Source organism: Zea mays, chromosome 2 (genome assembly GCF_902167145.1).
Source record: "Zea mays cultivar B73 chromosome 2, Zm-B73-REFERENCE-NAM-5.0, whole genome shotgun sequence".
Lineage (NCBI taxonomy): Eukaryota > Viridiplantae > Streptophyta > Magnoliopsida > Poales > Poaceae > Zea > Zea mays.
The window spans coordinates 229,917,506-229,941,513 of record NC_050097.1 but is presented as its reverse complement, the minus strand read 5'-3'; the positions used below and the strand labels follow the sequence as shown (position 1 = coordinate 229,941,513).

The window sequence follows — 24,008 nt, the reverse complement described above, 5'->3', positions numbered from 1 at the left end:
TAACCAAAATTTAAGGTGTTACATTATACATTAAGCCAGTTTATTGATCAGTAAAAACTACTGGCCTGAAATGTCAACCCAACCGTTAGGTCCGTTGAGCGGTTCAATGATCACGCAGTCAGGCTATTCGAAACCAGCGGATCAATCGAACATGGTTTGAAAGTAGCAATTAGAACATCTGGTTGTTCCCGAATCTCTCTGTTCCCGTGAAATTAAAGGTTCATAGAAGTAGAAGAAAATGTTACTGCTACATACAACCAGCAAATTCATGCTTCAGATCAATCGAACATGCATTGATTGACAGCGTACTCCTAGTCTCCTACACATAGGGCAGCGACGCTGCCCCGTGACGACGAGCTGCTCCAGGCACTTGCCGTGGAAGACGTGGGAGCAGCGGGGCCACGCTGCGAGTCTACGCTCCAGCGTCTCGTGGCAGATGGCGCACAACTTCCCTGCGACTGCGACTGCAACAGCGAACCTCTTCACCCGCTTCGCTGGCCGATCGCCCCCACCTGAGTACTCATCGCAGCACACCGGCACCGGCAGGCGCTGCTCTCTTGAACGCAGGCCATGGGCGACGCGTCCGTCTCTCGCGCCAGCACCTCAAGCGCCGCGCGCATGCGTGCCACGCGCTCCGGCGTACGGTCCTCGTTCTGGAGCACGCCCACGTCGACGGTGACCACGACGCGCGTGGCCCGCGCCGGGAGCACCGCGAAGAGTCTCGACCACAGCTAGCGCCTGGAGCTGTAAGTAGTAATGGTACGGGTAGAGGTCAGCCGTCAGCGAGGCGCCAACGAGGTCGCTGGGTCGTCGGCGGCGACGGGGACGGGGACGACCGGACGAGGTACCGGACGTGGTGCAGGCCCGTCCCGAAACCGGTCACTTCGACTCCGTGCGCGCCGCTCTGGGTCCTCGAGAAGCGGGTTCAATGAATACTCATCCTCTCACACTCTGTTTGCAATCTCTCTCCTCTCATACTCGTCTCGTACTCAGTTTGCAATCTCTCTAGAAATTATGTACATTATCATATACAGTGCCACATCAAACACGTCTGATAAATGTATGACCTCAAACGATCGTCTACATAGCTCTATAGGTGTCATATATAGTACATGTACATCATACCGATGCGTAGAGTTAACTCCGATCTAAACAAGGTTGACCCCAATGGCACATATCCAGTGTCCATCAAACATATTTGGTATCTCTGTTGCAACACCAACTCACTTGTTTTAAACGATTTTTGAGTTATGATTAATATCAAACTTCTTATGGACTTTTGTAGGCTTACCTAGCACTAGATTTTCATAAATATGCATCGCTGCTCACCACTAAACTTACTTAGATCAAGATGCCTATTTCTATTTTAGTACTCTTAAAGAAAAGATTAAAAAAAAACATCGCTAATCTATGTGTGACATTTAAAATTAGTTCATCCTTAACTTTTTGCTCGTTGTTTTACAAATCGAGAAGTGACTTCTATCAATAGAGCATGAATATTGTATAGGCCAATCAATCTTCATCCTTGTGATCTCAATTTCACTTTAGAATACACATGTTAATCATAAAATGTTGTCATCAGTCCTTAAGGCCTCAATGCTTTCGGCAGCGAATCAGGCCACGATAAACTTCACTTATGCAGCAGACCACGAAGAACATATCACTAAGGTTCTGTTTGTTTCCTTTCATTTTGAGGAATTAGAATCTTACTAATAGAATAGACTATTTTTTTAGAATGTGACATTCCACCACTTTCCAAAGTTATCATATAAGCCTATCTCAAATTCATAGGGTGAGACATGGAAATTGATTCTATAAATTTACATACTATTTTTCCGATCTACAACTTATAGCACACCCTTCTACTTGCTTCACTATAACATAAATGTAGTATATAACTATCTCTCTCATATAATTTAGGATAATATATAAATATATTACATATATAAATATATGAACTTAATTAGTTTTGTCTAAATTATAATTATTAAAATGGAATTCAATTCCAACAAAACAAACGGGGCCTAAGGGTACGAGAAGACAAGTCAAGTCTCGCCATGCTCATCGATGATGGTACATAAGTCTTTGCACCTCTTTTGTTCTGTTCTTTTTCTTAAGAGCAAAGTGCTGATGAGGTATTAGAATGTGAATGTAAATGAATAAAGATGGGAATGACTCTAATTTATATTGATGTGCCAATAGGGGTGGTAATGGCATTTAAACTTTACATTATAAAATTTAAGGATCGGATTAGAATCCAGCTCTATTTTTATTCAATTTTAAACTAAAATTTATTAAGGGCTCAAATAAATTATGAAGAAACATTTGTATCACAGTCCATTGTCACCCTTATGTGAGAATGTATTTATACAAGATGAAAGGATATTCAAAGGGAACAACTGAACAAACAACTGAACATACATGACAGCTTTAAAAGGCAATTTTCACAACACTCTACAGTCTACAGCAACTGCGGCATGCGTTTTGTTTATTGAGCAAAAGAACTGCACGGTCTTATTGTTTGATCTGAAGTTGATTAATACATCCTTATCAAAGAACAGGAGGAAATAAAACACCTCGAAAATTTATATGTTAGTACAACAATATGCAGTTACATGCTAGCTATAAAAGCATGAAACAGAGCAAAAAAGAATGATCAGGGTCTCCAACTCAATTCTACATACTGATTAGGGTACTGTCACAAGTAGGGAGAATCCATCTTCTGGTCATCCCTGTCATTGCCAACCATCATTGGAGGCAGGCCAGGATCAGGGCGTGGAAACAGAAGTTTCAGCCGAAAAGCGTCTACACCATTCAAATAGTACCTGTACAGTCTTTTTGCTCGGATAAACCCCAGGCGACCATAGAGAGCAAGGGCACCCTTGTTAGTAACTTCTGCTTCAAGTGTCACCTGATCAGAAGGTACAAGTTGGATGTAAAATACTTGAACTTTCGGGAAAGATGTTTTCATGTTTATATGCAAACTGCATGTCAATCTAGGGTCAAACTTATTTCCATCTTTCTAGCTGAAGATGTTATAAACCCTTCTTACACACACAAAATGCAAATGCCAAAATAAAGATAGGCTGCAAGCTTTAACTTCTAGGAATTTGTGAAAGGGCCTCTAGCCGAGTTGTTTATGTGGTCTGAGTAGCGCTCCTCGGGTTCTGAGTTCGACTTCCTGTGGGTGCAAATTTCAGGCTGTGGTTAAAAAAAATCTTCTTGTCTGTCCCACGCCAAAGCACAGGTCTAAGGCTCAGCCTCGGTCGCGATTGTTCTCACATGGGCTTCGATGCCGCTGTGTATGGGTGGGGCAAGGGTTCAGGGTTTTCTCGACCTGTGTGAGAAGGTCTTCTTCTTAGTACAATACTCGGGGATGTCTTACCCCCGCAGGTCGAGTTTTTTTTAATTTCTAGGAATTTCTAAATCAGGGTTTGTTCGTTTTGCTCTCTATCCATGTGGATTGGGTGGAATTGAGTGGGTTTCAATCCCAAACAAGTCAAAATCTTTTATAATTTTTTCCAATCTCATCCAATCCACATGAGATAGGAATAACCGAACAAGGCCTCAACTGGAACGTTGGGAATCAAAAGAGGACATGAAATGACGTAGTAGTTAGTAGTTACCTCCTCACAGCCAGACTCCATCATCACCCGAATTGATCTAGTAACTAGCTCAGTTGCTGTATCAAGACAGACAGAAATTTAGTTACTTTGCTTGTTAAGATCAACCAATTGAAAAAGGTGAAAAAGCTAAAGATCTGGAACCAGTTTACACATGAAAACAAGTATATTCATAATGATATAATTATCATTCCTTTATTGGAAAACTAACTTGTGCTAAACACACTGCACATAGTTGTTAAAGTGGCAAGGTGAGGTAAGGCGACCGACCCCCTTTTTACCTTTTAAGCGATAAGGCGTAAGGCGAGGCGACGACTTAGTAATATACAAAAATAGACAATTAAAATTGAATTTATAGGAATATAGTCTCAAATAGATAGAGATAATAGTATTATAGTAGCAAATAGGAGTACAAGTTCAACATAAATCAACATAATAGACTAGTCCAACTGAAGTAATAGATAGTAGTAGATAACACCCTCATCTCTCAATAGCCATCATCGAACTCATCATGAAATGTAGGAGGACTCTCTTCATCATCTTCCACCTCGTTCGCCTCATCACTATCACTCACATTCATATCCAGATTTAGAGAACTAAAACTGAATTAACTAACTAAGAACACTGGCAGTTAACTGCCTCATCACTATCACTCATTCATATGATCATATCCATATTTAGAGAACTAAAACTGAGTTAACTAACTAAGAACACTGGCAGTTAACTGAAACTGAGTTAATTGAAAAAGAGAGAGCAGAGAGGGAGAACAGAGAAAGTAGAGAGGGGAGATAACAGAGAGAGCAGAGAGGGAAGGGAAGATAGCGCACTGGGGGAGAGCAGAGAGGGAAGAGAGCACACTGAGGGAGGACAACCATCCAAGGCGTCCGCAAAGCGTCGCTAAGGCGACACTCAAGGCGCTAAGGCGACACCTTATTGTCTAAGGCGACACCTTATTGTCTAAGGCGGACGCCTTAGTCACGGACGCAAGGCGAGGCGGACGCCTTGCTCCTAAACCTCGCCTTACCACTTAAGTGATGCCTTAACAACTATGACACTGCATAACAAAAGCAATAACCGCTAATGGACTAATTCAACATATAAGTGCTGAAAAGATAGATAATTTCAAGGATTTCATCATCAATGTATGCTAGAAAAAAGATTCTCAACAGAAGGGTCTGTCAAAATATTAGTCCTCTGTGAAAAAATTATCAAATAAAACATGTTAACGTTCCTCGCCATAATCACTAATCATTTTCGCTAAAATCATAAGCTTTTATCCCAGTGCAATATTGGGGACATTATTAATATTCGCAAAAATCCCATGACATGACAGATGAAATGATAATAACTCATACTAAAATAGCTATCACTTGTTCATCTATGCAATCTATCTAGAATTTTGTTTGATTGATCTATTGTTGAATAGCATGAATTACTATTCTGCTGGGACTTTTGTGGATTATGATAAATTTGTTGGCCAGATCTTTCCCGATTCTCTAGCAGCGGTATGTATTTCTATTAAGCAGGAGTGTGATTGTCGAAGGACAGGTCTAGTGTACTAGTGAGAGTTGTCTCACTGAGTTACCAGGTCACATGTTCTCTCCGCATTTGCAGGGGGAGGCTTGTCTCGGTTTATCCCTTCCCTAGATCTCACTCATTTGGGAGGCTCCGACACTGGTCCTGTCCTTTAGGCATGTGAAGCAGTAACGAAAACATGCCAGCTCCACGTGCTCTGTGGGTCATGCGGGTTTGTATGTATCAGCCACTAAGTTCAAAGAACACAAGTCAGTGGAATTGGCGGACATCCAAAAACTCGCTTGTTGAACACCAAAAGTGGTGGACAGTTCGGCCGTAAAGCCCGGACTGTCTGTGCCCCCGTGATCAGATTAACTCGGACGATTATCCTTATCTCGTGCGTGGTTATTCATCTAATCATGTGGGATTTGTTAGCTATCGCCTAGGAACGGGTCCAGACCTCCCCCTATATATATGAAGAGGTACGACCGATTGAGAACCCCCGAACACATTCCAATCGAACCAATTACTTTCATTATCATTCCTGCCCTAGGAGTAGATATAGCGTAGTTCTAGTTATAGCTTCCTGCATATCCACCTTCATCACTATTCGACTCTGCATCGTCTAGATCCATCTTGGATGGCCTGCCGACCCTAAGACGACCATAAGATCTAGTTGTCCATTCAAGATACACTACCTCGACTGTCTCTTAATTCCTAGACAACTCCACGTCGTCTGGAGACGCCTCAGGTGACCTGTCATCCCGGAGCACCCTAAGATCTCTCCCCTAGGGGGCGAGATCTAGATTCCAGCGAGGAGGAAGACGACCTTGCGCCATCGCGGACCGTCCGACCTTGTGAGCGGACCGTCCGGAGCGAGCAGGGAACATGCCGCTCCTGCGCCCAAGTCGCGGACCGTCCGGCCCAAAGTCACGGACCGGCCGCGCTGCCGCATAGGGCACCGCCAGGCGGTACACCACTAGTGATTGGTGCTGCCCAGATCGGCACCAACTTCGCTCGATTAATTAGTTGTGGCCTTCTGGCTTTCCTCAACTTGCCTTGCCGACAAGTCTATACACAGTATATGGAGAATACTAGAACAAAGTTTGCAAAACTCCTTTTCTAACTAGTAGTGTTTCTCAACTACATTTTGTCAAAGAAATACATCTATTTTTTCAAGAAAGGGGCCACAACAGTCATATGACTCATGCCAATTGTCAAGAAACAATATATGCCTGTTCATGTTGCAAACCAAGGAAGCGGAATTTTCACACAGAAAATGAAGCTTCTTTCTGGCACAATTGGGATATTCTTTTTTTTTCTAATGGCAAAATTACGAATTTGTGACAGAAATGAACAATGCCAGTTGTACAACAACACAAGCAAGTTCATAAAGCATAGTAATAATTGATCTGTTTAATAGTCTCTGTGCACCGTGCACATAATTGGACCGCGCATCAAGGTTTCTGCAGTCTAGTGTGTAATCGACCAATCCGGCACGATCATTTTCCTTGTCGAGAATAGAGGTGACAGCAATTCAAGAGCTAAAAACAGAGTGTGTCACCTATTCCCCTTCCTCGGTAGGGCTTCAGGACGACGAGCATGGCGATGTAGCCCCTGAATGCACCCCGGTGCTCCCCCATCTTGCACACGACCGTCCCCACGCACTTGCCATCCCTGGCATCGAACGCCTGCATCACCCCCCATTCCGTTGCCACCCAAGACGAAGAACCAGGAGAGCGTCAAATCCGGCACTACCACGGCGTGATTCGAGAGGGAGCGGAGGAGAGAGGTGGGGGAGAGAGAAGGGGAGGCGTGTGTACCAGGAAGGTGAGCTGCGGCCAGAGGTACACGAAGTAGCGGTATGTGAAGATGGAGTAGGGCTCGCTGAGCTCCTCGTCGACCAGCGACATTACCAGCGGCAGGTGATGCTCCCCTCCGTAGCTCACGTACGCGATCTCCCGCCCTTCCACCGCACCACCGCTTCCTTCGCTACCGGCGGCGGGAGAGGAGGAGGCGGCGGCCGACGACATCGCCGCAGTCCCGGTGATGATATCGTGTGAGGCCCTGTTTAGAGACTTCACTTCAAAAAAATTAAATCTATCTAAGATCCAAATAGATTTAGCTCCAATAGCTCTAGGTTAAAAAAAACTAAAATTAATGTCAGTCTCATAAAATTTTACAAGCTCATCAAATCTATACTACTATATTAAGAGTGTAAGGGGTAGGCTGCCTCCACCTGGTTCTGCCTTCAGCCAATCTGCACCGTCGATCTGTCCCTGCTCAATCCTCACCCTCGAAGCAAAAGACAGTGGACACGATTGTCGTATGTCTTACTGTTTTGCACGATGGCCGCGATCCTCCCCCACGAGCCGCCGCGATGGCCGCGATCCTCACTCTCCCTCCCCCCACGATCTGCTCCCCCCATCTCAACAATCCCCGTCCCATCGCCGTGCGTCTCGGCTGTCATCTTCCCTACCGGAAGCAGCGGCTGGGGGCAAGATGGTGCGGCTTGGGGCAAGATGGTGCGGTGGCTCACCTACCGGAAGCGGCACAGCTACGCCACCAAATCGAACCAGACCCGCGTCGTCAAGACACCTGGTAAGATCAGCGCACTCATCCCGCGTTGTTTCTGTTCGTGCAGGTTGTAGAGATAGGATTCTCGCTGATTTGTTCATGTTTTGGTTAGGAGTTAGATGGATCTGCCCTTGAGATCTAGGACCCTTTAGACCGGATATCGCACCGTTACCACTTAATCTCGTATATTCACTTAGTGTCGTTGTTGTGATGTAGTTGATTAGGTGGGAAACTTGTGTTCCAGTACACCAAGAAGCGCGCGAGCGGACCGAAGTGCCCAGTCACCGGGAAGAAGATCCAAGGAGTATGTGCCGCCCATCTTTCTATTTTATCCTCTCGTTATTGTGTTAGGTCGTTGCATCATGCTCCATGCAGAGATTTCAACTTTAATGCTGCTTGATCAGCCTAGGCTAAGAGTTTCTGATGGAACATGTATTTAAACCACGACATTAGTATTTTGTGTACCTTATGACTCATTCTTGTGAAGTGTCATTGCAAACTGGAGATTTAAGTGCACCTATTATTGTCGAATCATGTTGCGGGCTCTTGGTTGGAACAGTTTATTATCCTTAGATTTAAAAGAATGCTATAGGACCTTGGCAAACTGTATTTGTAGCTAATCCCTAACCTTTGTGTGTTTGCCGAAGCTGGTTAATTTGCATTTCAATCTATCTGTGTTACTGGTACTTATTATTCATCCTAGGGCAGTGTACACATCTGAGCACAATGTGCTGTGTTGTACAAGTTTTGCTTGTGTTATAGGTCGTATCAAGTTGTCCTTTCTCCAGGCCTGCCTTCCATTTTTGTTTTGAGTTTGTTGGCCAACAATTATACAGTTACAATTGACAAGCATATGTCTGAATTTTCCTGTGAAGATTTCAGCATTTTGTGTTGTTTGTCTAGAAATTGTAACAAATCAGGATGCCAGAGAGACTGGGCTTTGATGTCAATTACATGGAATTGTATATTTGCATTGTGTACTTTGTATTGATTTTGATTTTGATGTGTTTTTCTGGCCATGGTGCATGTTCCTGTTATCAAGTGGCTATGATGCATGATTATCATCCCAGTTCATAACACGAATATGTAAAATGCACCAAGTATCCCTACTGGTTGGTTTGCTGGTTTGTTGCTCCTACTTCAATAACTGACAGTGATTTCAGCTACATACCGACAGGGAATTGTTTTTTCATGTAGTACAGGTTATTATGAAATGTTGGGACACGATTATTCCCTTTGGTGTTCCTGGTTGTTGAGATGTTCTCTGTTGATGTCTCTTCTATGCTTTCCCCTTAAAACATGTTTTGTTGTAACTTCCAAATTGCCGTTACACATTCGAAACTGTGTACTGCCTGTTCTGTTCATACTAATGGGCCTATGGTTACTGAGAAACATGACAAGCATATGTCTGAAACTTTCAGGCTGATTGCCTAATCTTCCCTACGAGGCCCTTTGCACTGAGATACCCCTTGTTCTATCAATCCAATCCCTCAACAACCATGCTGCTCCGCTCTCTCAGCAAATTTGTCGCGCCTAGATGCTTAGCATTTTTATATGCTGTTTTCGTTCCACAACGGCTCCAATCCATCACTTGCGCGCACACAGCAAGCAACGTGGCTGCGATCATGAGCGTGCAGCGGCGCGGAAGCCCAACGCTAAGGTCTCCTAGGACGGGCAGCCGCAAGAGATGCACTTATTCTTTGATGGTTCTGCGACATGTCCATATCATCTTTGTTGCTTGGCGCTGACCCTGTCCCCATCCGGTTGTTGTTGGCAGGGACAAGAAAGCACTGGAGAAGAAAGCGGCCAAGAAGACGCTCCTCTGCTTGAAGCAACACTTGGAAATCTAGCACCAACATATTCAGAACATGTATTCTGTTGTGCTCCCCTTGCAATCTTTATTTTAATTGGTTGCATTTCTGTTTTTTTATTCAATTATAATTATTGATTGCATTACTGCTTAGGTGATGGATTAGAGCCGTATTTGCATTACTGCTCTCAAGCCAATTAACATAAACAAACTGGTATATTCACATGTGGTTCAGGCAACCAATCATAATATATGGTTACACAGTTTGTTTCTGTTAATTAGCGTACAGGCTCTGAGTGGAATCATTTTTTTTGATACGTTAATAAACTAAAAATGCTTTGATTGTGTAACTGAATTTTTGCTACTTCAATGATGTATACATACACGGTTCTATGTTGTTACATGTTCATTTGTCTGTATGCAGTACTTTTGTTGATAACAAGATCCTTGTTACATGTTCATTTGTTAGGTAGCTAACCACTATGTTCCTGATTTTATTGTGTTTTTTCAAATATGAAGAAGCTCTTTACTACTATTAAGACGGTAAGGGGTAGGCTGCCATTCCTGGTTCTGCCATTCCCATTCCCATGCGCCCCTGACAGATCGGTTTCCTGAACCTGTGTTGCCATTCTCATTCTTCCACATCTGTGTAACCTGTGTTTTCATTTCCATTCCCAACTGTGTCCCGCGCATGTGACCCATTTCCCATTCCCAACTATATGTCCCGTGCACCGCGACCAAATTTTTACCAAAAAAACTAGCTGCGTGGGTCAAAGCTCGCGGCCAACCAAGACTACACATGTTGTGTGCGCACTAGACCTTATAAACAGATGTGTGCACAGTTTAGTGAACAATGTGATACTATTTTTAGCTTGCCAATACGAATTACACGCTTACTGGGAGGCCCATTTGCTTGTGGCCCAGACAAGGCCCACAGTCGACGGCCTCCCCCACCTCCGTGTGCCGTGTCGCCTCCACAGCCCCACCCCTGCTCGCCGTCTCCACCGCCCCACCCCCACGCGCCGTCATCGCCAGGGCTCCCCCAACCCGTGTGCCACGACCTCCATAGCCCCACCCCCGCGCGCCATCTCGCCAGGGCTCCCCCACCCCCGCGCGCCGTCTCTCCTGCACCAGCTCTCCCTGCAATCCCTCCAGCTAAGCTTTACCAGCCAATGTCCTATATGTCAATGCACGATGGGAGGTACTTGTGGTTCTTCAACTTCATGGTTGTTTGGCCTAGCCGCCATCCGCCCGCGCAAACGCGGTAGCCTACAACTGCTCCGTGCTGCCGCCTGCTGCAACGGCTCCACTACAGCGGCAGGAGGCAGTGACGTCGCCAAAGGCTGGCGGGTCTTCTTGGCATGGTTATTCAACCGCGCTCCCAGTACTTTTCGTGTGAATTTGAGAATCCAAGAGTACTTCACTTCGTTCAAATCGCGCTTGTGAATTGTACCAGGTACTTGATGGCTCTTGATAAGAAGCCTATTGCAACTAAAGGCCGCCACCTTTGCTGTCCTCACCCTAGCCGAGGACCTCATCTGCCAGGTGCTTCACTTATTCTCTCACTTAACTTCTGAATTTGCATAGCATTGATATTATTTTCTTGCATCAATCTTAGCACTTCAACTCACAATTGATGTTATTTTCCCTGCTGTTTCATATTATCGTTGTTTGTTAATAAATCTATACTTCTATATTAAGGCTGTAAGGGGTAGGCTGCCTCCCCCTGGTTCTGCCTTCAGCCTATCTGCACCGTCCATCTATATACATCAAATCATCACCGTCCGTCTCGTCGCCTCCCCTTCAAGTCTACTCCATCCCTCGGCAACTGCTCCTCTAACCTCCCCCGACTCTCCTCCCCACACCGCTGCCACTCCCACGACCCACCCTCCCTGCTCGCCTCCACAGGCTACACCATGCCCCTGCCCACTATCGCCATTCTCGCGTCCGCGCCGTGCCCTAGCCCATCCCCGGAGAGCTCGCGCCGGCGCCATTCCTCCGCAATGCCCTGCGCCCTCCCCGCACACCATCATCACGTAGGCGCCATTCTAGGAAGGCTTGCGTCCGCCCCGCTCCAGGAGGCCTCGCGTTCCTCGTCCGCGCGCGGCCCACATGCTCCAACCTGCAGCCTCCTCGCCCGCCATTCTCGCATCGGCGTGCCGCTCTAGGCCCCGAGCCCGCCCACGCCCAGCGCCCCCGGCTGCCGCACCTTGACCCTACCCCATTGGTCGTCCGTCCGTCCCTCCCCCTCCCGAGATTATCGCGTGATGGCAGAACACCCCGCCCCTGAGACCAAGATTGCCTCTGCCATCGCCTGTCTCCACCCCCACTTCACGATCGTCCTCCCCTTGCAGCGCCATCTCCGGAGAAGCCGCAGGCAAAGACCGACCGTGCGAAGGTCGAACCGAAGGTCCAAGCTGGCGCTGTCCCCAACGAAGTCCCCCAAATTACCAGTTGTGATCACTCAATTTGATGCCATGAAGGAGAATTACCTATCGCCAAAGAGGTCCTAAACCCTAGCTGTTAAATTTGACACCTAGCCTCCTGCTGAAGGTGTTGTCTGGCACACCGATGGGAAGAAGGGGTCACCCTCACCGACCAAGGCTAAATGCCAGGCTTCCCAAACAGAGGAGAAGAATCGAGCTACTTCACCCAAGAAGGTCAAAATCACAGATTTCCTGAAGATAGAGAAGAATATCACCCTAGAGCTAAAGAAGAAAGACACTGAGTTAAGCCCGATGGTTGTTCAATAATCTTTCGAAGAGGTAACTCCCTGTTTTGTGCTTATTTACACTCCTACATTTATTTTGAATAGGATCAGATTGAAATTATCCTATTGCTTGCACATTAGATTTTTGTTAGAGAAGAATATCACCCTAGAGCTAAAGAAGAAAGACACTGAGTTCAACCCGATGGCTGTTCAATAATCTTTCGAAGAGGTAACATCATGTTTTGTGCTTATTTACACTCCTACATTTATTTTGAATAGGATCAGATTGAAATTATCCTATTGCTTGCACATTAGATTTTTGTTAGTATTTTTAATCAACTTTACAGTCATGGTAGGATGCAACTGTGCAATACACGTTTTACAGGGTTCTACATGTGTTCTTCAATAATCTTAATTCTAATTTATTGATGATTGTTTGTACTGTAAGAAATGGTGCTTTGCAAAATTTAGAATAAACTATGTAATAATAATATTGTACACTGTAGGACATAAATGTCGGTTTGTTGCTGAAGTTTCAGACTTCCAGTTGATATATACAAAACGATAAATGTGGCTGGGGTTATGGTAGAAATCTGATAGCCAAGATCTATGCCTGACCAGATGAGGATGAAACCTGTAGAACAAAGGATTAATGCAAAATGATGGCATACAGTGCCATAGCACTTAGGCATGTGTGATGTGCTTTAATTCCAACAGTCCGTCCCTACTTGCCCCATGTTTTATTTTTTTGGTATCTCAGAAATACTGATTAGTTATTGTGACTTTTTTCATCACCTTTTTTTTTCAGAAACACAATTTCTGCACCCCGGTTTCACTGCATGCATTGCTTATCAAAATACAGACTTGACTGTTTCTTGCGGCACATTGCAGGTGATGTATGATGCCTTTGGTAATTGATGCAAATGACCTGTATGTAGAATTGGGTTTTCTCCAAGGTTTTATTCCACAGAACAACATTGTTCCTCTTGAAATTCAAAATTTTCTGGAGGAGCATGATTATTTTCCTAATGCAACCATTGCATACAGAGTTCTTTTTGACTATTCTTGTGACTGTTGCATCGGCTGAGTGAAGCTTTTCTAAGTTGAAGCTATTAAAGTCCTACTTGCTCTCTACAATGATATAAGAAAGACTTAATGCATTGGCTGTCATAGCAGTTGAGGGAGATATGGTAGAAAAGATTGACTATGAATATATTATTGAAGATTTCATTTACAAAGAACACAAAGAGATTGATGATTTTCATGTGAATATTATGTACCAGGTACAATACTAAGTTTACACCTTTATCACATACTACTATTCTTATTTTAGTATGTTAAATTAGGCCTCTACTTTCATTTCGCACTCTGGGACGCCCCTGACCGGAGCGTAGTGGTAAGGGATGATGGAGGGAGGTAGCCGCGCGGATGGGCAGAACCCGAACCAGCTCCGGCTGTTCACCTGCACCGGGAACCTGCTCCACCGCGCCCACGGCTGCGCGTGGTGGGCGCAGGGCGGAATCGTCATGCTAGCCGCCGTGTATGGGCCCAAGCCGGGGACCGTAAGGGGGAGAACCCCCGAGAAGGCCTCCATCGAGGCCGTGGAAGCCTAGGACCGGCCAGATCGATACCCCGCTCTTCCCCTCAAGTTCATTTTGTCCCATGGCTGTGCGTGTTACTAGGTCACTGAAATGGCGAGTTGTTTTTGCAGGAAGGCAAGAGAGGGAGTATGAGATGACACTCAAGAGAACGTTGCAGAGTATTTGCTTGCTCACAGTTCATGCTAACACCACCACCTCTGTCGTGCTTCAGGTAATGTTCGCCTGGCTGGTAGCTACCATGCTACTCTTGATTTACTTCTGTTGTTCTATAAACAGTTCCACCATTGTTGTTGGTTGTGTTAGGTACAATGTAGCTAGGTGCATTATATAGTAAATCATATATAGTACTACTTTTGGCGAACCGATGGAAAACCAGTGGACATATTTTTACTCTTATTAGAGCCAATTATATCAATTGCACTGGAAATGCCATAAACAAAGTAAAATGCACCTCTTAGTTCTCTTATTTTAACCTTAATAACTACCTTTCTCAGTGCATCTCCAAGGGTGCAGACTTGATGTGCTTATGTGCACTAATGAACAACTTATAGTATTGATGGTAGGTACAATAATTACTAGGATAGGATGCCCACTTCCAAAACTCTTATGTTGGCTATCGCTGTTTCTAAATCTTTACTTAAAACAATAGATATATGGAAAGCGTTACAACATTTCTGTTTTTGAATTGTTCAATTCATCCAGTAAAGCTAGAATATTTTGTGATTGCTTCTTAACTTCTTTACTGTAATTTATCTCATTTACACTCAACCGCACAATTTTAACTTTCTGTTTTCACGATCTATCATGTGCGTTTAGAACCTTTCAGTGGAATGATTTGCTTGTATAACAGAGATAGAAGAGAAAAACTGTCAGAAGACTTCTACTTTCACATACTTCCAACAGATATGCAGGATGTAAGCTCTCAGCGCCAGTTGTTTTCTTCTTCTTGTTTTATATCTGCATATATAGAATATTGTAGCATGTTAACAATGTTAAGTTTACACTAATCAAATTTCTATTCTTACTGATCATTTAACTTCCTCTGGGCTTAATAGGCTCAGGGTTCTTTGGATCGTCGAGGTGTTTTTTCATTGGACACACATTCACCATCAGTCTGCCTTTTGATTCAATTGGAAAAGGCTGCTACTGAAGAAGGGGGAGTAACACCTTCTGTTTATTCTCATAAAGAGCCTGTAAGTTAAAAAGTGTTATTCATTATAATATTAGTGTTGTGCTGCCTACATCGATTGCGTGTTCTCATATTATTCCTGCACCCATTCTTTGTCAGGTGCACTTAGCTAAGAAAGAGAAGCAAAAGCTGCAAGTATGGTCTCGAATTATGCCTTGTAAAGAGTCATTTGCATGGGCCATGATTCCTCTGTTTGAAGGTAACCATGCGGGTGGTCTTAGTGATGCTGCTCACAAATATTATATCTCAAATCCTTTTCAAAGCATTACGCGTTACCATCTGCATGTGACTCCTTATTTAGCTCCGATTCTAACAAGAACCTTCCTATTGCAGTTGAAACGGAAACATAACGACAGAACAGAAAATGAAGCTACCGAATCAAATGACTGGATGAGCCCTGGATATGCTAATGCTGGCAGCAGCCCAGTTCCTACACCCCCTTCAGGGAAAGGTTTAAAAGCATCCACCAAGCCTAAGGCTACGAAGGGCCAGAAATCTGGTCCTCGGACCCCTTTGGGTTTTGGTGAGTGATGCCACACTTGTAATGTAAACCATAAATCATCCTATTTGGGACCAATACTCAATTCAATTGCAAATACTCTTCCTCAGGTTCTCCGGGCAATCCTTCTACTCCTGTTGGTGGCTGCCGCTATGATAGCTCCCTCGGTGAGAAGAATCAACTATGGTTTTCCTGTTCTTTTGTTCACGTCTCCATGGCATCTTGATGAGTTTTCCTTTTTTTAATTGCGAGGTATTGTTGCCTTTTAGGGCTCTTGACAAAGTTCCTGAACTTGCTAAAAGGTGCACCTGGTGGCATTGTTGATCTGAATAATGCTGCAGAAACTCTAGAGGTTGATCACAGCTGAAATGTTGATCACAACTGTTCATCTACTACCACACAGCTAAGCGACCTGTAGCACAAGGAGGGTCGTCCATGGCGCCACGCTATGCCCCTTCTCGCTCGCTCGTAGCTTATTTCAATTCGTATTGGTTGCTAGCTGTAGCTAGGTTAGCCCCACTGTACCATGCTGTTTTAGCTCAACGATATATATATATATCCAGGTTGGTCTGCTGGCTGGCTTGGTTGATCACAGCTGTTCAGATGATATTGATGTTGACTAGAGGTTGGTGCTTTCCTTTTGGTACCTTGATCCAGTCATGGTTTCTTTTGTTAAACATATGCATATATAGCTTTTTTCAGGTACAGAAAAGGCGTATATATGACATCACTAATGTTCTTGAAGGGATAGGACTGATAGAAAAGAAGCTTAAGAACAACATCCGTTGGAAGTAATTATTCTCAATGTCTGTATCTGTAATTGGTGGTTTATGGGCATTACTTAATTCATGTGGCCTTTTGTAGAGGAGTTGACGACTCTCGACCCGGAGATTAGTGATGATATGTCCATTTTACAGGTACCACTGTTCACTTCTCTCTGACTAATATAGTTCTTCTGAATTCTCATGACACAATTTATCGAATTGGGAATGCAGATGCTTCATGCTTAAGTAATGGTTTTTCTCTTGGAATAAATATTTGTTCTTTATATTTGTTATCAACAGGCAGATATCAATGCTCTCACACTGCAAGAGCGCAATTTGGATGAACGAATAAGGTTAGACACCAGTTGTTAAAAGGCTCATTTGTTCTTGCGATGGGGACAACGAGATACGGTTCTGGAGCATCAAGCATGGAAATGTTGTCCGAATTTTCAAGGTTTCTCAGCTTGACTTCGTTTTTTGTCGACCTGTAGTTTTCTTAACTTGCTGCTAACACACAAGAGTTGTCCACTTGAGGCCTTGTTTGGTTATTCCAATTACATGTGGATTAAAGTGTATTGGAATGGATTGAGATGGATTTTGACTTGTTATTGATATAAATCGACTCAATACCACCCAATCCACATGGATTAACGGTGAAAACGAACAAGCCCTGAGTTACAATCTATTAGATAAAGTAGCCATTTAATATCGCATCGACGTGTGATGGTAGCAAGCATCGATAATATATGTATACTGATGTGAGTAGCACCAGGCATAATCAGCAACTTGTCTCAAATGTGACAATACTATCACCTGTGTATTTTTCCATCTTTTTTCCTTGAACATGTAGAGAGTTGCATGGCAACTAAGAGGATTTTTTCTGTATGCTACACCTTTTCAGGGAGGTTCGACCTAGCTGAGATTCCAACCACGTTATGGAGGACTCGTTGCAACGGCTTCAGACAATGTAGTCTCTATCCTGGATGTGGAGAGGCAAGCTTTCGTGAGGAGATTTGAGGTTCATGACTGAGGTGCACTCTTGAATATGTTTGCAAGTCACACCTGCTTGGTGTAGAGGCTGGAACCTTGTTGACTACAGTTCTTTATTAATCACTACAGGTCCCCTGTTGTTATTGAGAAAGAGATACTTGAAAGCAGCCGTGTGACAATCTGTTTTTTTTGTTTTTTTTGAAATTGCAGAGCCACACTAAGGGCGTCGATTCCGTGTGCTGGGATCCCACCGGCGAGTACGTGGTGTCTGTCAGCGAAGACACGGTGAAGGTGTGGTCTTTGAACGACGAGAGCTTCGTGAACGAGCTTAGCTGCGGCGGGAGAAAGTTATCGAGATATTATATGTTCCAGATGTAATGCACGGGCACTAACCTATCTTATATAATACACTAGATGAGTGTCCGTGCGTCACAGGTTTAAGTTTCTCTTCGATGTCATCCCGGACAGCTCGCATATATGTCATCCTCTATCTCATAACTATCTTATAACACATATGTGCATATTTAAGTTATCGAGATATTATATGTCACCGTTGCAACGCACGAGCACTGACCTAGTAATACTTTAAAAACATTATTTTTATATTTTCTCAAAAAATGACACTAAAATTATCCATCATATCATTAGTTATATGATCTACCGATTCATGTACTTTTCTCTACTCGCTAATCATCAAAAGTAATTAAGGTAGTGTTTGTTTGTGTTATATAATCTGTGCAGATTATAATCTCAAACAAACACCCCTAAGTAAATTCACATAAATTAATTGTACTACAGAAGTTGGAGTCTATGTACAAGCTAAATAATTTCGAACTCCGTCTTACCAGTCTCTTAAAGTTGTTTTATGGTGAAGCTGAAAAACTAAAACTATAATTTTTCAAGTGAAGTCCTTCCAAACAAAGCCTTAATACGCAGACGATCCATCGAAAGTCTATACGTCTCGACCTATTGATCCTAGGCCTAGGCCTACTGCAGAAACCGTCGTGGGAGGCCCACCAGGTCTGGTCGTGCGATGCAGTAAGGACATACCTAATAGACCATATAAACGACTATGCAGAGTACTGTTTTGCACTATAGAATACACTGTTTACAGAGTGGAGTTTGAAATAGAAAATGAGATAGGTAATAAAATAAAGAGTCTGCTAGAGATAGTCTAAAAGCTAGCGTGGGAGCAGAGAATTGAAAGGATTGACGAGACTAAAATTTACTTCATATTTATTTGTTATTCCAATTTAGATAAATAGGAGTTGGTCAATCTTCTCTAATTCTTTTTCTCCTAAACTAGCTCTAAGGCTTTTTTCAATAACTCTGCTATTTTCTTTTTTTATCTCATCTCTTATTTTAAACTTTATTATATACATATTATCCGCTGTATAAAACAGTTTCTAACGACATTGAGGGCCTGTTTGGTTCACACCTAACTGTGTCATAGTTTGCCTAAGGTTAGTCGTCCGAATTAAAGAACTAACCTTAGGCAGAAAAGTTAAGCACAAGTTAAGTAGTAAACCAAACATACCTTCAATATGCAAGATTGGGCTAGGCTTAGGGATCAAGCGAAAACGGTTGGCACAAGTCCAGAACATGAGGTAAGATGAATTTATCATCAGTACGCATTACCAGAACCATGGATTAAAGAATACATCTTTCGATTGTCATGGTTTACTTCGAAATGAAAGAAATGTTAGGAATTGACCAAAATATAGTTGCATGTGACTGAACTTGGTCCATACTAGCCTTTTGCGTATTACTGAGCTTCCTACCTCTTTGGCAGCAAAAATCCAAAACAAGTAGAGCAGGTACCACACGTCATCCCACTTCGCTTTTACTTAGTCTATCTTCAACAATTTATTCATCCTTATTATTTATTTCAAATTCTACTTTATAAACATTGCATTATACAGTGTAAAACAATATTTTCGGTGACCATATAGGTGAATTGTTGACAACAATCTTAGAGCTTGTTTGGATGCTCTACTATTCACATTAAACCATATATATTAAGGTGGATTAGAAATAAATTAGTTTAATTTACACAACTGTCACACCCGGGTTTTAGGGATCCGAGCGCGAAGTAATCACCAAGTGTGCTAGGACCAAGTCTTACACATATGATGACTCATGGTACAGAAACGAATGTCACAACATTAATATATAACAGAGTTCTGTACAGAATAGTTAAATAATTACATCATATGAAGACAACGATCCAGCAACCCAAAGTTGACTGGAAGATGATGACCTAGACCACTCACAAACATCACAACATCCTTCATGCGTCTCATCCTACGATACATGTCCTTGACCTATGGGGTGGGTGTGAGACAGCAAGGGTGAGCTCACATACGTTCAACGCTCAACATGTTGTGGGGAATAATGTGCATGAACTCGCCAAAGGTGGGAGCTCATATGAAGTGTAAGGATTACCAAAAAAAGATGGTTGAAGCTGAGCATTGCTTTTAAAGTTGGTCAAAATTTTATTAGCAGTTACTAATTATAAGTAGATACCAAACCAGAGTAATAATAGATCAAAATTAATAATAATCCACAATGTGATGCAAATGATGTATTGAATTTAATTTCATAAATTAATCATGCGAGAGTCCTGAGCTGCTAATGACCGCGAGCACGACTAGTATACCAGTTTTACACTCTGTAGAGGTTGTACCCATTACCCACAAGTCATGTTAACCATTTGCCACAGGGTTGATCGGACCCCATACACCTCTACCAAGGAAGCGAGGTAGGGTAACACTACGAGGCCTTTACCAAGTTCCACTAGCTTCAGAAAACCCGCTACAGTTTTTAGGAAGAACAATGTAGGATTCCCTCGTCTGACCGCCATCACAGCAAAATCAACCCGAGAACCTTCCTACACGCCTAATCCCCTACTGCCCTTGCCCTTTCGGGTAAGGTAGTCATCCACTAGCTTTCCTAATTAGTCAGCCAACAGTGTCCCATTCCACCCTTGTGGTGGCATGTGTTTCTCAAGTTAAGCTACATGTTCCAATTAACATAATTGTCTTATCATAAACAGAAATAGAACAATAATAATAAAGAATGACCATGTGTAATAGTTATCTCAACACCCAAAATCATATATAGCAATAGCAAAGACTACCCAAAAGTTCAGGGATAAACAAGGTGTAAAGATAACCAAACTAGGGTGACCTATTAGGTCCCATCAAAATTAAGCCTATGCATGCCAAAATGATTATAGAGAACATTATTGGGTAAATAAAAGTGGTCAAGGTTACTAGATGAAGAACAATATTAATATGAGATTAATGCAACTGGAATGGATTAATTTGGAGTTAAAATAAAGAAGTTATGGATTTATGAAGTTTTGGAGTTTACTTTATATAAAAATCATTTTTTGATATTAATTTATGAAATCGGAAACCAAGACTGTACTGCGTACACCATTTTAAAATTCTCTAGGATCTATTCTGCAAAAACCAGGACTTACTTGTAATTATTTAGCACTGCTGACTGCGGGTTGATTCAACAAACTACAGGGGCTCTTTTGAAAGAAGTGCACGGCGAAGGTGTACGCTAGGATCCGAGCCGTCTGATCTAACGCTAAGGATCAGATTAGAATCCCAACACCATGAATCGGTACACACTGGCTGCCAATGGATCACGATCCTACGGTCCCTGATCCATCCCGTGGCGGGACGCCTGACTTTGATCTCAGCCGTTGCTTCACAGATCCACGCTCCGGATCTAATCACCGAAGCGGTAAACTCCCATCTAATCCTGTACGTCCACCGCGGATCCAACGACCCACCAGCGCCACCCCTATTCCTCACCTGTCACACGACCCCGCCCGACGGCGCAAGGACACCATGGCAGCGCCATGGCCGGAAAACCCACCTAGAGGTTTGGCTAAACCATACTCCCATCTGATCGGTGCTAATAGAAATTCAAAGGACGACTAACCAGCTGAACAAGCCCTGTCGGGGACCATAATTAGGGGTACCCTCAAGACTCCTAATTCTCAGCTGGTAACCCCCATCAACATTAAGCTGCTAAGGCCTGATGGGTGCGATTAAGTCAGGGATCGGTCCATTCGAGCGACTCGATCACGCCTCGCCCGAGCCTAGCCTCGGACAAGGGCAGCCGACCCCGGATGGTTTCCGTCTCGCCCGAGGCCCCCCTCCAACGGCAGACACATCTCCGGCTCGCCCGAGGCCCTGCCTTCGCTAAGAAGCAACCCTGACTAAATCGCCGCACCGACCGACCAAACCGCAGGAGCATTTAATGCAAAGGTGACCTGACACCTTATCCTGACGCGCGCCCTCTGGCAGAGCCGAAGTGACCGCCGTCACTTCGCCGCTCCACTGACCGGTCTGACAGAAGGACAGCGCCGCCCGCGCCACTCCGACTACAGCGCCACTTGACAGAGTGAGACTGAGAGGCAGTCAGGTCCTGCCAAAGGCGCCATAGGAAGCTCCGCCCGACCCAGGGCTCGGACTCGGGCTAAGTCCCGGAAGACGGCGAACTCCGCTCCGCCCGACCCAGGGCTCGGACTCTGGCTAAGTCCCGGAAGACGGCGAACTCCGCTCCGCCCGACCCAGGGCTCGGACTCGGGCTAAGTCCCGGAAGACGGCGAACTCCGCTCCGCCCGACCCAGGGCTCGGACTCGGGCTCGGCCCCGGAAGACGACGAACTCCGCTTCGCCCGACCCCAGGGCTCAGACTCCGCCCTGGCCTCCGCCGAACGACCTCCGCCTCGCCCGACCCAGAGGCTCGGCCTCGGCCACGGAAGACAGACTCGACCTCGGCTTCGGAGGAGCCTCCACGTCGCCCAACCTAGGGCACAGGCCAGCCACGTCAACAGGAAGCACCATCATCACCCTACCCCGAGCCGCCTCGGGCCGTAGGGAACAAGACCGGTGTCCCATCTGGCTAGCTCCGCCAGATAGGCAATGATGGCGCCCCCGCACGCTCTGTGACGACGGCGGCTCCCAGCTCTCTTACGGAAGCAGGCAGACGTCAGCAAGGACTCGACCGCTCCAACAGTTGTCCCTCCGCCAAGCACCGTCGCTCCTCCGACCGCCACGACATCACACCAGCAGGGTGCCAAGATCTCTCCGGCTGCCACATTGGCATGTACTTAGGGCGTCAGCTCTCCCCCGCTAGACACGTAGCACCACGCTACACCCCCATTGTACACCTGGATCCTCTCCTTACGCCTATAAAAGGAAGGACCAGGGCCCTCTTAGAGAGGGTTGGCCGCGCGGGGACGAGGACGGGACAGGCGCTCTCTTGGGGCCGCTCGCTTCCCTCACCCGCGTGGACGCTTGTAACCCCCTACTGCAAGCGCACCCGACCTGGGCGCGGGACGAACACGAAGGCCGCGGGATTTCCACCTCTCTCACGCCCGTCTCCGGCCACCTCGCTTTCCCCCCTTCGCGCTTGCCCACGCGCTCGACCCATCTGGGCTGGGGCACGCGGCACACTCACTCGTCGGCTTAGGGACCCCCCGGTCTCGAAACGCCGACAGTTGGCGCGCCAGGTAGGGGCCTGCTGCGTGCTGACGAACAGCTTCCCGTCAAGCTCCAGATGGGCAGTCTCCAGCAACCACTCCGGCCCGGGACGGTGCTCCGTTTCGGGAGTCTTGAGTTCATGTCCTTCGACGGCAGCTACGACATGATACTCCTTCCACCGCCGCGCGACAACGACAATGGCGGCCGACAACCCGCCCGCCGGCGGCGGAATCGACGACATCTTCCCCGCATGGTGGAAGAACAACATTCAAGCTCGCCCCGTCCTCTCCCCCGCCAACGGAGGAGGAGGCGGGGCAACCAAGGTCAAGCGGGAGGCCGCGCTTCATCGGCTGTCGAGCGAATCGACGTCCCCAGCGCCCCAACGGAGGGCACGCCGGGCGTCGACCTCGCGTTGGAGACGAAGGCGAGCGCCGTCCCCCCGCGACACATCAATCCTGAGCAAGTGGACGACGCCAGCGCACTCGCGGAGAGCTTGCAGGACGTCGCCCTCGTACCTGAGACGACGGTGCAACCAGTCCCCGACGCGACTATGACGCTCCTCGTCGACCAAAAGGTACCGACTAATTCCCATCTTACATCATTTCGACTCGGCCTCAACCCGCCAAAGCAAGGTCGCTAGGTCCGAGGAAGATGGCGATCCCAGCATCTGCTGGGATTTCTCTGGATTTGGCAACCCCAGTGCCATGCGGGAGTTTATGACCGCATGTGACTACTGCCTCTCCGACTGTTCCGACGGTAGCCGCAGCCTTGACGACAAGGACTGCGGCCCAAGCCGTGAATGTTTCCACGTCGAGCTAGGGGATCCCTCCGAAGGCAACCATCTCGGCATGCCGGAGGACGGTGATCTCCCTAGACCGGTGCCTCGCGCCAACATCCCGCGGGAGCTAGCTGTGGTCCCCGTTCCGGCGGGGGGTCACGACCCACAGCTCGAGCAAGTCCGCGGGGCGCAGGCCAGGCTCGACGAGGGAGTAGGAGCGCTTGAGCCGATCCGTCGAGACATCGGGCAGGTATGGGCGGGCCAACCCCCGGCCAGAGAAATGCGCCACCTGCCCCAAGGTTTCCAGCACCGCGTCGCCAACGACGTCAGGGTCAGGCCGCCGCCCGCATCCAGCGGGGTCGGTCAGAACCTGGCAGCCGCAGCGATGCTCCTCCGCGTGATGCCGGAGCCATCAACCACCGAGGGTCGGCGAATCCAGGGAG

The 24,008-nt window shown here is 45.8% G+C and overlaps 2 protein-coding genes, 1 long non-coding RNA gene and 1 pseudogene across 4 annotated transcripts; 3 read left to right on the top strand and 1 right to left on the bottom strand.

Moving 5' to 3' along the window:
• Nucleotides 1-2,462: 2,462 nt before the first annotated feature.
• Nucleotides 2,463-7,234, bottom strand: LOC100284223 (putative acyl-CoA N-acyltransferases (NAT) family protein). Its single transcript, NM_001157118.2, has 4 exons — nt 6,962-7,234; nt 6,703-6,829; nt 3,627-3,682; nt 2,463-2,911 (listed from the first exon to the last, which is right to left on the bottom strand). Exons 1-4 carry the CDS (start codon nt 7,169-7,171, stop codon nt 2,699-2,701), a joined length of 606 nt encoding a protein of 201 aa, NP_001150590.2. The 5' UTR covers nt 7,172-7,234; the 3' UTR covers nt 2,463-2,698.
• Nucleotides 7,235-7,669: 435 nt separating this feature from the next.
• On the top strand, nt 7,670-8,019 carry LOC103648026 (60S ribosomal protein L34 pseudogene; annotated as a pseudogene). The gene is made up of 2 exons (NR_164478.1): nt 7,670-7,739; nt 7,932-8,019. The product of NR_164478.1 is annotated as a 60S ribosomal protein L34 pseudogene (transcript).
• Nucleotides 8,020-13,897: 5,878 nt separating this feature from the next.
• Nucleotides 13,898-15,375, top strand: LOC103649379 (guanine nucleotide exchange factor SPIKE 1). Its single transcript, XM_020549191.1, has 6 exons — nt 13,898-14,047; nt 14,486-14,537; nt 14,653-14,750; nt 14,892-15,029; nt 15,125-15,296; nt 15,359-15,375. The coding sequence occupies exons 1-6, from the start codon at nt 13,898-13,900 to the stop codon at nt 15,373-15,375; spliced, it is 627 nt and encodes a 208-aa protein (XP_020404780.1).
• Nucleotides 15,376-15,379: 4 nt separating this feature from the next.
• On the top strand, nt 15,380-16,778 carry LOC103648025 (uncharacterized). Its single transcript, XR_002749983.2, has 5 exons — nt 15,380-15,548; nt 15,635-15,876; nt 16,227-16,315; nt 16,389-16,441; nt 16,589-16,778. It is a non-coding gene; the product is annotated as an uncharacterized lncRNA (long non-coding RNA).
• Nucleotides 16,779-24,008: the final 7,230 nt, after the last annotated feature.

Coding starts and splice junctions, on each gene's coding strand:
- LOC100284223 (NM_001157118.2), bottom strand. CDS start 7,171: ATGTCGTCGGCCGCCGCCTCCTCCTCTCCCGCCGCCGGTAGCGAAGGA. Junction 6,830..6,961: donor GGCCGCAGCTCACCTTCCTG/GTACACACGCCT, acceptor GGGGTGATGCAG/GCGTTCGATGCCAGGGATGG. Junction 2,912..3,626: donor TGGAGTCTGGCTGTGAGGAG/GTAACTACTAAC, acceptor CCTTCTGATCAG/GTGACACTTGAAGCAGAAGT.
- LOC103649379 (XM_020549191.1), top strand. CDS start 13,898: ATGGCTGTGCGTGTTACTAGGTCACTGAAATGGCGAGTTGTTTTTGCA. Junction 14,048..14,485: donor CCACCTCTGTCGTGCTTCAG/GTAATGTTCGCC, acceptor TTAAAACAATAG/ATATATGGAAAGCGTTACAA. Junction 14,751..14,891: donor TTCCAACAGATATGCAGGAT/GTAAGCTCTCAG, acceptor TGGGCTTAATAG/GCTCAGGGTTCTTTGGATCG.